Here is a 13,931-nt window from a genome sequence, read left to right as displayed (position 1 = left end):
GGCGTGGAAGAAACGTGGTTTAATTGTTTGTTTTATGAAGCATACGCCCCTGTAGTGTTTATCTGCAGACACATAAACAAGTTGGCTGAAGTAATTGTGCATTTATTTAGAAAAAAAAGACACTGAAAGGCTCGTTCGTTCATATGCGAATTCAGAAGAAAACAGAGCCAATACTGGCGTTCAAGTATGATTCATTCAGTTCATTTTGGTGAATATTGCGTTTAAGTTCTCCAGGCAAAACAGGCAGGAGTTACATAGGGAAGAAGTGCGTATTCCCAGGCTCCAAGTTGCAAGTTGGTTTCATTCGCCTTGTTGCTATGTTAGTTGCAATTGGCGCTGGAAACGGGATTATATATGTCAATAGACTGTGTTTCCTGCGAGTCCGAATGGAGATTGTGCTATTTTTAAAAAGGGGGAAACACAGGGGAATTTCACAAAACAGTCACAAAATGAGAAAGAGAGAGAGAGAGCAAAGATCGTCTTGTTGTTGAGCTTTGTCCCAAACGTGTGTTTTTTTTTCCCCCCACTGAAACGCTTCTTGGAAACTCGGTCTCCAAAGAATCCTTAAGGTTCTGTGTAAATCAGCAGCGGCTTTCTGTTCAAATCCGAATAAAGTAATTTGGGACGCAGCATTTCTCCAGAATGAATTCATAGATCGCGCTGAAATCGAAAGCTGTGTATATATTGTAGGAAACCTGATAGCAGAGGGACATTAAACCAATTATTTGTATTGTTTCCCTCATGCCATGGTTTCAGACAAGTGCGTGTGTATTGAAATTGTACTGGGTGAGTTCAGTTTCCACAGAGGTACAGACATGCTGTGATCTGTGCTTAAATTAGTGTAACCCTCCAGCTAGCCAGAGTGCTTAAAAATTACAAGTACGTTAAATATGAGTTACAGCTCTGTTTATTTAAATGCAAACTGCAAATGGTTGCGTCACTTTTTAAGTGTTGCGATATTGTCACCAACTTTAATGCTGTGGTGGTTGCCTTACTGCTTGATCCTTAAAAAAAAAAACCCCGCAGACCTGCCCGCACTTGTGTAAAGCAATCCCAGCCTAGGGCGGCTGGCGTCAGGAAGATGTGATTTCACACCATCTGAAGGCAGGGGTCGCTCAGATTGTCCACAAAATCCCCTTTTCCCTCGTCAGACCTTCTCCAGCAGCCTCTCGGAGCAGACACTTCGCACTGTTTTTCTCACTGACGGACATTGGATCTGGCAGGAGAGAAGGAGCCTAGAGCAAAACTTTCTCTGGCAAACCCTGTTCTCTTTTCCAGAAACTCCTTGTCTCTCGACAGATCAGATTTTTTTGTTTTTTCTTTCTCTGTTGCGGTGGTCTCCAGTAAATCGTTCACCATTACTTCCAAAAGTGAAGACGATTTTTTGACGCTGGCTGCGTCCAGGATCAGCCGGAGAAAGCGAGTGATTGGAGTGGCCATTGGGGTGGCCATGGTCTTGGTTCTGCTCATCGCCATCCCTTTGCTGGTCCAAAGCTCCAAGGCGTCTGCCCACTACGAGATGCTGGGCAGCTGCAGAATGGTCTGTGACCCCTACAGCCCAAAGCCCAGCTCCACAGCGGCAGAAGCCATCCAGGACCTCGCCGTTATGTCCCCGCCGCCCTTCATCCACGGGGGCAAAGGCGACCAGGGACGCCGAGGCAAACCTGGACCCAGGGGACCTCCGGGAGAACCTGGACCCCCGGGTCCAAGAGGTCCACCTGGCGAATGGGGGGATCTGGGTAAACCAGGACCACCTGGGCCACCGGGATCCGGGACAGGGACATTCAGCACAGCCTTTCACAGCCCGAAGATCGCCTTTTACGCCGGGCTCAAGAAACCCCACGAAGGCTACGAGATTCTTAAATTTGACGATGTTGTGACTAACGTCGGAAACCACTACGAGGCTTCAACGGGCAAATTCACCTGCACGGTCCCCGGGATCTACTTCTTTACTTACCATGTGCTGATGAGAGGAGGGGACGGGACCAGTATGTGGGCAGACCTGTGCAAGAATGGCCAGGTAAGTCCGACACTCAGAAACAGAAGCTTGCAAAGTTTTGCTCAGTAAGAAAAAGTTCCGTAGTTCTAGCCAGCAAACTTCAACAGAGATACTGGAACGACCTGGTTTGAGAAGTCAAGACACACTTAACTTCATATTCAGGGAAGGTTCGTTTGTTGTAGAGCAAATCTACTGATTTTCGGGGGGAGTTGTTGCTGGGGGGAGAGGGTGGCTGCTGGATGGATTTCCAAGTTTGCCTGTCGTTCTTTAGCTATTTCTCACTCTCCTTTCTCCCCACTTATTGCCTTTCCTTCCATGGTACGGGGCGATGTTCAATCACTTAGAAGAAGCCTGGCCCCATGCATCAGACAGAAATAAGGACACAGTTCTAAAGAGAGTTCAAAGAGACGAAAGGTCCGTGCGGTTAGAAAGGGTTGTGTGTGCAGAAGTGTTGCATATATGTATCATTAGAATCATACAGTACAGAAGGAGGCCATTCGACCCACCCTGCCTTTGCGGATCTCTTAAAGAGCTAGTCCCTCACCCCCGCTGTTTCCCATAACTCTGGAATGTCCTTCCTCAATATACATCCAATTCCCTTTAGAAAGTTACTATTGAATCTGCTTCCATCACTTTGAGGCAATCAGGCAATGCATTCTAGATAATAACAACTCATGGAGTCAAAACAAAATATCCTTAAATTTCCTCTGGCTTTTTTTGTCAATTAACTTAAATCTGAAATCTGTGTCCCTTGGTTACCAGCCCTCCTGCCAGTGGGAATAGTTTCTCTCTATCACACCCATTAAATCTTCCCTTAAACTCCTTTGCTGTAAGGAGAACAACCTCAGCTTCTCTAGTTTCCCCACATAACTGAATTTCCTCATTCCTGGTACGGTTCTGGTACATTCCTTTGCACCCACTCCAAGACCTTGACATCCTTCCTAAAATGGAGTGCCTGAAATTGAAGACAATATTCTAACTGATGTCGAACCAGTGGCTTATACAGATTTATCCAAACATCCTTGCTTTTGTATTCTATGCCACTGTTTATAAATCCCACGATCGTGTATACATTTTAATGTGTGTGTATATATTATACATCATTATTATTAATATAATTATTCTGCAATGACAAGCAAGAAATATGTTCAATGTAATTCTGCGTTAAAAGTGTAAAGTGTACATCAAACCTGTGTAAAGGAAGAGAAGTGTTTGCCTTTTTTTGTATTTGTCCCCCATAATCCAACTGTATTTTAGTTTGTTTTGCATTTGGGAAATCTTGCATGAGCCCGTGGTCACTTCCTATCAAAGTAGCATTCATTCCAGGCTGGACTACACACCTGGAAAAACGCAATGCTGTTTACTACTCAGCTCTAACGAAAAGCCATGGAGAAACATCTGGACTTTTAGTTTAACGTTTCATTAGCCACAATATCCTATTTCATAAACATTTGTGGATCCATCATCTTGCAGTCTTGCTACTCAGTGTAAACCTGATGTCATGCACTTGCCGCAGGACTGTGGTGAGTGTGTGGGCTGGCATATGTCATAAGCTGCTGATGTCACCCAAAGCTGCCACCTCGGTCAGCTGCATGTAAATTGGCAGTCACCTTATGGAGATAAGATTTTGCGCTTTTTGTTTAGGTTTCATTCACTTTAGACTATGACTGGTAGGCTGCAATTACCTATCAAAACCCAGGAGTGTTCAGACCTGTGGGTTACATTCAACTCCCGAGCTCTGGCAGTCTGGTCTGCAAAACCCACGCAACTCAACGCTATTGCTCTTACATATCTTATTTGCTGCTTTGGCCGGCATGGATTTTAAGGGTCTGGAATACTGTTTGTCACATTTAAATCCTAAATAGGAACACCAAGCTCTGTTAGTATCTGTAACTTGAGGTATCTGCAAATTAATGTGTTTAAACTTCATATGTTCTGTACCTTCTCTGGTAATGCACTTCACAAAGCTTTGGATTCCCCTAACACTCTCAAGTAAACTGATGAGATTCAGGCCCACATCAAAAGCTGTCATCCCGCACAGAGGGATTTCTCCAGTGCTGCAAAGAAAGAGATTGGCACAAGTGCAAAGCTCCAGGTACTGACCAGTCTTTGAACAAAACCTTTTAAGCAGCTTTCTACATACTTTTCCCCCATGCACTGTCAAGAACTAGTTACAGCCTAAAAGCATGTGGAAATATGGAATATCTACTAAATAATAGTTATTTAAATATAAATAGTTATTATTTACTGTTGATTGGTACTAGAAAATATGTCGCCTGAAACATTATCAGCAGCCATTGCTTCTGAGCTAGAGTGTTGGAACTAACTAACTGATTTTACTGGGAGCAGTGGGTGTAAAGGGTGGGGCCCCTGACACCATTGTAGGGACAGAGCCTTGTGAGCAGCTGAGGCACCTTTTCTCAACTTCAGTTCACAACTAACAGTCAGTGCGCTTTGGATAATATCTTATTCACCCAGGAGGGAAAGGAACTGAATGTTATTTTTGCCAATAATATTACACAAAAACATGTACTGGCATTCTAACATGGTTTAAATAAGAAAAGTGTAGTTAAACATTTTTTGGTAGAGATGATAATCCTTTAATAACTCCCAGTGACTTGACTACCTTGGCATAAGCCATACTGCAAGCCCTTTGGGGAATGCTCTTAACTAAAAGTATCCTAAATGCAACAAAATATGACATTTTTGGGGTACAAACTGCAAACAGAAGTATAGTGTCACTCACTTCATTGTATAACTCAAGTAACTGCATGAGAATCACAAGTTCTGAATCTTATTCCCCTTGTTTTCTACATAAAACATAACCATCTGAATTAAATGCAGTTACATGCATAAATTATTTGTTTTCAAATTTGTCCCATTCACTTATTTAAAGATTCCAACAATTTTCTGTCCTTATTCAATGTAACAGGAGGGCAAAAATGTTGTGAATAGAGATGAGCGTAGAAATAAAATCAAGAATTAAACTGCTTTGTTGATGCTCTTCCCAACATCCTTTTTGAAACAACAGATTTGATGTAGAAATACAAATGGGATGTGGGATTAATTATGCTTAACTACATAACCTACTTGATTGCATAAAATCTTTGGTCCCTGCATCATTTCTCATATATTTGGATAGTCGTTGGTTTTAATTTCTTTTTCACCTGCTCTTTCTCTCTTTCTAGCAATGTAACAGTGCTTTTCCCATTTTACTGTGATCATTGTGTTTAGTACTATTTTATTAGAAATATTGCTTCTTAAAAACAAACAAAAGCGTCTCTGTAAAGCACTTTGACCTTCTTGCTTGTTCCTTCCCATGGCCTTCAACCTGTGCTGGACTTACAATGTCTTTTCAGGGTCAACAGTTGAACTTTGCTCTCTCAAGCATCCCCTTTCCTCTTTATTTTCTTGAAATGTGAATTCACAGTGCGTGATAGTTTCTCTGCCCTCATCTGCTCTATAGTCCTGTTTTACTTTGCTCCACCTGATTGGTTTTGTGCTCTCCTATAAAACTGACATCGCTTTAAATTTAAAATATAAATCAAGGCAATGCGACGACCTGCTTTTCTTCTCCCCCATCCTTTTGTGGTAATTTTGCTGTTCATCAGGATGAAGATTGTCAGTGATTGAAAATGGGACAATTTTCCTCTTCCGGCAGCTAGTATCCAGCATCAAGGATTTTCAGGTTAGGTATGGTTTGGCTAGATGCAGAGTAAAGCTTCCTGTACTCTGCTCAGCTATGTGTATTAACCCCAATCTGAGACGAGCAGCCTCTAGCACACCACTGTAATGTTTCCACTTCCCAACACAACCACCTTTATGACCTCTCCAAGTAAGATTGTCAATTTGATGGCAATTAGTACTCCACTTGCACTGTGCAAGCATGTCTACAAGGAACAGGGTCATGACCATCCAACCTCATTTGGTATAGGCCCCTTATCAAGAGGAACATTTCAACCCATCTCTCGTGGCTGAAGTTGAACCCACCACACAGGTGAAAGGGTGATGTGCTAACTGCCTGTGGACCCAATCCTTGTGATTGCTATTTTTGACACCAAACACTGCAGCCTTGTATTGGCTTAAAACCTGTATGTACTGCACATTCAGCAATGTTACCCTTCTCAAGGACAATTTGGGATGGGCAACAAATGCTGGCCTAGCCAGCGACGCCCACATCCTATGAAAGAATTATTTTTTAAGTGTCACTAGAAGGGAATGTAGCTTAAGCTGTTACTTGATTATTAATTGCTGGGACACTTATATTGTGGAAAGAGGTTACAAGACCCATACATCTAACAATTTCCCCAATTTCAAAAGTAAGGTGCTCACAAGAGCATTAAATAAACTTTTAAAAGAAATCCAGAGTCCATTTAAAAATGTTCAAGGTATCAAATGACAGTACCTACTACTGGTCACCCAATTAAATATAGGAATAGTCAAAGCTAAAAGTAATATGTGCAGGATATGAAATCTAACACTATTCAGCAGCTGGAGAGAAAATAAATCCTTCAAAGAAGCTGGGCTTCCAGGATCCTAAATCTACTAAAGAATTGCAAACTCGGTTAAGACTGTACTGGTTTATACCTTTTGAGAGGAGCTGAATAAGTATGTGTTAAGGAATGGGATTGAAAATAAGCACAAATGGGGATGATCACATTTTGTGTGAAATATGATGATTCCTGAGCTAATGGGACCAATTAACTGTCACATAAAGGAAAGCAACTGGTGTGAAATGTATAATGTAATGTCATTTTAAATGGTCATTTTGGAACTTGAATCAATTTACTTTTGTGGTGGGGTTGGGAGAAACTTTGTCAAATGTTTCCTCAGTCCAAGGTACAGTAGATTGAGTATGACCTGCAGAGGGTCATTTGATGGGCTGTATTTGGAATATAGCATATTCATGGAAGAAAATCTGATTTCCTCCATTCATGAAGTCACAGGAAGGGTCTTTGTAGATTGCCAATAACCAGCAAATGTGAAGTGTAAAATATGGCAACAAAGTGATAACTTGAGAAACACCAGTAAGTATTGCGGTATCTCCCTCTTTAACATCTAGGATTATGTGGCATTTCATACTTGCCTTTTATCCTTATCTCATGAATGGATATGCTGACCATCTTTATTGGTACTTTCTCTGCAATTTGCAATTAATTAGGTGCATATGTTGAAATTTGCTGCACATATGGCTTTTAGTTGAGTTAAAGGCATTTATAAAATTAAACTGTTACTTACGGGGAGTTGGACTGATCTTTGAAAGAGCTGACACAGGTAATATGGGCTGAATAGTCTCCTTCTGGTCTGTATGATCTGTGATTCTACTTTAATTAGTTAACTGCGTTGTGAAAAATTGTGGCAATGTACAGTTGCTACAACTGCCAATGTTGCAGCACAGTAATAAGGGCTTACAAGTAAATTATTCTAGCTCTGCCCAGGAACTGAGCTTTCCTCCTCCCTAACCCTCCCCATTTGACACAATCACTGAAAAGATTACCAAAAATCCATAATGTAAGACTTTAAATGATAGCACAACATGTGAGCTGTGAGATGTTTGTCACATCTCCACAATTATCTTAAAATGAAAAACGTCTTTAAAAATTATATTGCAAACATGTGAAATAATTAAAACAGATCACAATCAGCAGTGATGGTATGATGAATATCATCTCAAGACATCAACAATAACTCATTTATGACTTTGTTACCTGCAAGTTATCCCTTCAGCCTTACTTGTGCAGGTATTTATCATACCTCATTGCTGTCTGTGACATCTTCTCTATATAATAAAATGCAATTGTCTTTTATTTATGAATTGATTGATGGGCTTGTCCTGGGTGAATACAAGAGAGGCTAACTTTACATGTGTGTGGACAAGAGCTGATTGAGGGGAGAAATTTGCTTGTGCATTGAAGGGTGACCTTTCTACGCATAAACATGCTGTCTTCTCAATTAGCTCCTGATCTATAAGTTCTGTTGTACAGTTTGGCTTTTTTTGTATTCAGCCAGGACAGGTATGATCAATTGACCTATAGCCCAAGGACAATAAAACATTTTTTTCTTCAAAGCTTGTTATTTTAGTAAGTATTCCTTGGAATAGAAATACGGTTTTTGGGATTAAAACCTGCCTACTGATGCCCAGCAGATGCACAGTGCTGCACAACCATATGGGGGCACAGAAAGGTTAATCTTGGGCTCATGCTTGTTATTCGCTATATGGTGAGTTCCCAGCATCAGCTGCGCCTTCATGGTGAAAGGTGCAAAAATGGAGGAGTGTGCTGTTCCTCATGGGGAGGGAGGGATGGAGAATCAAAAACCGAGCCAAGTTGGGCCTGAAGTATCCAATTCAACCCCCGTGCAACTGGCATAGTACTAGAACTGTCCTGGATTCCATGCACTAGCATGGAGTATAACCAAATATTAGTGAAAATATCTCAATTTATGGCAATTTAATAGGTGCTGTGAGAATTCTGTCCACTTGAGTATTAGATTTTGCTGTACAATTCAGAAGTCTAGGGCACTAACCAAACTCCTTTCATTTAGGGACCTTATAGTCAGGAGACAGAGATCAGTTGGACTGGATTCAAAAACAGATCCCTGAGATGGAACAACAGCTTACCAGTCCAATGTACAAATCATAAAACACAGTATTCTAGAAGCCCACACCATCCAAGAAAGCAATGAAACTCTCATTCTCTCTTGCAGGCTATATTTAAACCCAAGTAACAACTGTAAAAGGGTAATGTTTTGGTAATTAAGCGATCTAAACCTATAGTCCCACCAGTGTGTTCCCTCTACACAGAGAGAGCTTTACTATTGAGGGTTGATTTGAACCTTTGCCTTTGTCAATGACGTAGTGCCCCATCAGATAAAATAAGAGAATTGGGTACAAAGAGAAACAAGGAAAATGTTCTAATCTACTGGACCATCAAATCTCCATTGAAATTAGACTTCCATTGTTTTTTTGTTGCTTGGATTGAACCCAAATCTCTAAGTTGATGGGAGAACATTCTAATTTCCTGTTTTTAAAAATACTAAGAAGATAGTACAAAGTGCACGAAACATGACTTCTTTGACAACAAATATAAAATTCGGATATAGTATCATGATAAATGGCTTGAGTGTGAACTTCATGGGGCATATGGAAGTTACTATTCCCCTTGCTCCCATGAATTGAAAAGTAAATAGTACAATCCACTTGACTTGGAAAAAATGGTTGGTGTATGTCCCATCCTCAGTGAAAGAGCTGAGGATGACAATGCCCAATTAAGAAAAGAGCTGGTGTAAACAGATTACTACCTGGATGCTCTTCATTTATGACTAATAATATGGTCAACTTCAATTATGTACATAGTTTGTTCTTTGCTCTACTCTGTCCTTATACATTTCCAGTATATCCCCATTATCTCCCTGCTCTGTCTTTCTTCATCTGCTGGCCCTGACCTTCCTGGATCTATCCTTCCCTATCTCTTGATATTAACTGTACACTCTCCTGGCTGAGTTTTCTATCTGCTGGCCCATCCTGCTGTCTTCCAGCTTTGTCCTTTTTACTTCCGCATTGTAGCTCTGTAATCCAGGGGTTTCAGAGCACACATCCACCAATGCTATTGCTTTAGAAAAGCTACTTTTGTGCATTGACACTTGAAAAGGTTCCTATGTACTCTGCAACTACAATGAAAGAGCATTGATGTTGATTTATGTACCAATGATTGCTGATCTCTGCTTCAGCCTAATAAATGTAGCTTAATTTCCTTTACATGTGTGTGTGTGTTTGTGCACACATGTGTCTGCATCCATCCACCCCTCTCGCTAACAAGCATGCAAGGGCAGCTAGAAATGATTCACTCTCCAATGTTCTGTTCTCCTTTCAGAAGTAATACCTCCCGGCTCAACCTGGTACCTCTTCCTGACAGCCTATCTAAGATCAGGAACTCATTGTGTGGGGGAAAATGCAGATCTGAGCCCATATCCCACCATCCAATGGTGTACACACCACAGTGGCATTCTAAAGCATGTTGCTATCAGCCACAATTCCATATTTATTAATGTGATCGATACTGATATGATAAAAAATTGCAGAAAAGTGATGCACGCTTTCAAAGCTACAAGGGCACTCAGTGGCCAAAAGTTCACATTTCCAAACGGCCTTGTAATTCCTGCAGGAGACTGACAGAACCCCCCGGAAAAAGGAAAAGACTTGGTTGCAGTGAACTTCTATCCATCCTTTACAGGGCGATGAGGCAGATCCAGCAACTCTGATGCCATAAACCAGGAGTTCCTGCTCCTTGGGCTCTAGTGAAACTCTTATGTATCAATGGTGGCCAAAAGCTGAGTGAGTGGAGGTGTGGCAGCTTCCATCAGGATGGATGTGAACCTGAGCAGTAGAGTCTAGACCTGGGAATCTTTGTAGATACTAGTAGCAAGTCAGGTGGAGTTACTGGGAAGATGGAGATGGATCTTCCGTCTTGGATAAGGACAGGTATGGGCTTAACTCTAATGCCCACTATGGCTGAAAAGGCTGCTGATGTTCACTGTCTATGGTCAGACAGGAGGAATCTAAACTTGAGCAAGATACTGGAGAAAGGAGGGTTCATGTGGAACTATAATCCAATAATGCTTTGCACCTTCCAGGAGAAGAGGGAAACAAAGGAGCAAAAGTCCAGATTTTGTTGTTTATTGGCATTGGTTTCCAGTGTTGCAAGTGTAAATGCCAAGTTCTGGTCAGCTTCTCAATGTGCTTCACCAAAGAATGGCATCAAACCAGCTGTTACTGGCACAAAATACGAATGCAATTCTTCAAGTGTAAATTGCTACTACTTAGCAAACTATATCATCGTAAATTAAAACTTTATGCAGCCATTTAAATGGAAATAAGACAGGATAATTAGGCAATTTACTCTCACTTATACATAAAGTTTATGGGATAAATATTTAACATTTCCTTGGAAATTACTTGTGGTATTTAAACAGCGACTTAAATCAGTTTAACAGTAGTAAACCAGTGCGTCTCTTATGGTTTTAATACAAGTTACATAAAGATGAGTGTTAATGTTTAAGCAGCAAGTGGATTTATGGATTTCTGCTGCGTTTCACTCCAGCTAAATGGGATGAATTCCAAAGCGGTTTCCAGATGCTAATTAAGCCAATTGAAACCCAATCCCTGTTGAATTGATTGAGATATTTAAAAATACGAATGTATTTGAATTCGGATTCCCTTCACCATTTCCAAAAAGCTCAGAATCAGTGAAGAAATTTGGATTAAATCAATGTTCAGAAGGTGACTTGATCAGATTACACAGAGGTAATAGTTCTAATAGGTGGAAACTGCTGAGAGCTCAGTGTTAACTATGGCAAGTGATTATAAGGTATTACATGTTTGAATGCTTGTTTTTTGTGCCTACATTGATAAGTGGACATCATTGTCTACTTCTAGTATCTCTCAATTAATTAGATCTCGGGCTTCAAACATGACATTCTATTGCAGCACTATGTAGGGGTTTTGTTGCATGTACACATAGGGAGCACAGCATCGAGTAACAATGTTTGTACTTCAGCATTTAATTATTGGGGAAAATAATACATAATAGTACTGATTGTCATCTCTTGTTTGTCCCATGGCTTTGATTTATTTTATTTATTCATTAATTCATGCATGTAGTGTCACTGGCAAGGTCAGCATTTATTGCCCATCCCTAATTGCCCTTGAGAAGGGGGTGTTGAGCCGCCTTTTTGAACCGCTGTAGTGCATGTGGTGTAGGTACACCCACAGTGCTGTTAGGGAGGGAGATCCAGGATTTTGACCCAGCATGATGAAGGAAGGACAACATATTCCCAAATCAGGATGGTGTGTGACTTGAAGTACTTGTCAGGTGGCGGAGTTCCCATGAGCCTGCTGCCCTTGTCCTTCTAAATAGTGGAGGTTGTGGGGTTGGGATAAACCTTGGGGAGTTACTGCTATGTATCTTGTAGATGGTACATACTGCAGCCACTGTGCATCAGTGAAGGGAATAATTGTTTAAGGTGGTGGATGGGATGCCAATCAAGTGGACTGCCTTGTTCTGTATGGTGTTGAGCTTCTTGAGTGTTGTTGGAGTTGCACTCATCCAGGCAAGTGGAGAGTATTCCATCGCACTCCTGACTTGTGCCTTGTAGATGGTGGAAAGTATTTGGGAAGTCAAGAGCTGAGTCATTCACTGCAAGATACCCAGCTTGCTGATGGTGAGGAATTCAACGATGGAAATATCATTCATTGCCATCACTGTTGGAGATGTCCACTCTGTGGTACTTGTGTGACGTGAATGTTACTTGCCATTTATCAGCCCAACCTGGATGTTGTCCAGGTCTTGCTGCATCTGAGCATGGACTGCTTCAGTATCTGAGGAATTGCAAGTGGAACTGAACTCTGCAATTACCTTGCCCCGCTTGTCTTTAATCCTTCCTCCCTCTCTCCATTCCTTGGGTACCTGTTCACGTATATGAGGTCTCCCTCTGTGTACTTCATTTGCCGAGTTCCCTTCACCATGTAATCTAAGTCACCTCATGTGCATCCTGAGACAAAATAGGAAAACAGGGCTATCTCTGTCACCCTTTTACCCTGAAACTGGTCTATTATCACTATAACAAGGTGTATTGCCTCTCAGGAGATCTCCTGGATCTGTCTCTTGCAACAGGAGGAATTCATGGTATATTACAGACATGCATCACAGGCTGAACTGCATGAATTCACAGACATTTGGGATAGGTGAGAGGCAAAACTTAGAAACACCATCAGGCAAGTGCCTTGTGCACTCCAAGTATCGTAATGCATTTTGGGTGCGTGGGGCCTGTGAATAACCCACAGCCTGTGCCAAGCTCTGTAACTTGAAAATAGAAAGATTGGAGGAAATTTTAACTTGCAATGGGGATGGGTGTAGGAGGTTAAAACAGCAAAAAAAAATGATGGTGCGTTGAAAACTCAACAATATTGTGCTCACCTCCACATTTAACCAGTGCACATTTGGAGGCCCCATGGGACTGGCAAGTTGGCAATTATAATATGTGAAGTAGCGATTGAATTAAAATTTAACCCTGTATCCTGGCGTTAACTGCAATGCAAAGGTTCCCCGCGCTGTCTAAAACATGCCAGGGTCAATAAGGCGAGAGCACAGCAGGGTTTGTTAGGGCTGTGAAATTGACAGGCTGGAAAGTCTTTAAGTAACTGAAGGAAGATAGCTCCTCCTTTGCCTAAGTGAAAGACTTTCACTCTCAGGACTTGTGCTGAGAGTGTGCTTTCATTGCTTTAGAGATGATTTTCAAGACTTTGGAGATAATTTCTGCTATAGTGGATTTTTTTGACTATGATCTGCACTTCCCTACTGTCAGCCTTCACTGCAGCATGGGCTCAGTTTATGCGCTCTGCTTTGAACCTCTCGTGAGGACCTAGAGGAGCAGCACCAGGAGCAACATCACCAGCAACAGGTACAGCCTTCTCCTCAGCCACCTGCCACTCCACAGGACAGAGGGGATGACACAGAGCTCCAGCTCGTAGGAGGTGATACACCTGACTTAGGGTATGATTCAGGCAGAAGGTCAGTTTTCTCAACATGACAAAGGCCTCAGGACGCTCAGGCTTTCAATGCAGGTCACTGCTGACATCTTCAGGTTCCTTCCAAGTGGGCCAGCTGGGCATGCATTGCCAGTGGGCATCAAGGTCACCACAGCCCTGCACTTCTTTGCCTGCAGCTCCTCCCAGGGATCTGCTGATGATATCCGCAGGATTTCACAATTTGTTGCTCACAAGTGCATCTCCCAAGTGACCACTGCCATGTTTGCCAGGGTTGCCACTTACACCCACTTTGTTACACATAAGGCCAGTTAAAATGAGAGAGCTCTCAGATTTGCTGAAATGGTTGGAACCCCACAAGTCCGGGGGTCACGAATTGCACTCATGTGG

The 13,931-nt window shown here is 41.8% G+C and overlaps 1 protein-coding gene across 1 annotated transcript in view; it reads left to right on the top strand.

Moving 5' to 3' along the window:
• Window positions 1-1,444: 1,444 nt before the first annotated feature.
• The window catches only part of LOC144672730 (complement C1q-like protein 2), a 40,217-nt gene continuing 27,730 nt past the window's right edge, over window positions 1,445-13,931 (top strand). Inside the window, exon 1 of the mRNA XM_078534681.1 lies at window positions 1,445-2,020. Within this exon, the coding sequence (XP_078390807.1) occupies window positions 1,451-2,020 (570 nt within the window). The 5' untranslated portion in view covers window positions 1,445-1,450. The remainder of the gene's footprint in view (window positions 2,021-13,931) is intronic.

The sequence above is a fragment of the Cetorhinus maximus genome, chromosome X, assembly GCF_964194155.1.
Source record: "Cetorhinus maximus chromosome X, sCetMax3.hap1.1, whole genome shotgun sequence".
Taxonomy (NCBI): Eukaryota; Metazoa; Chordata; class Chondrichthyes; order Lamniformes; family Cetorhinidae; genus Cetorhinus; species Cetorhinus maximus.
Note: the sequence above shows the minus strand (reverse complement) of the source record. Positions and strands in the feature narration are given on the sequence as shown.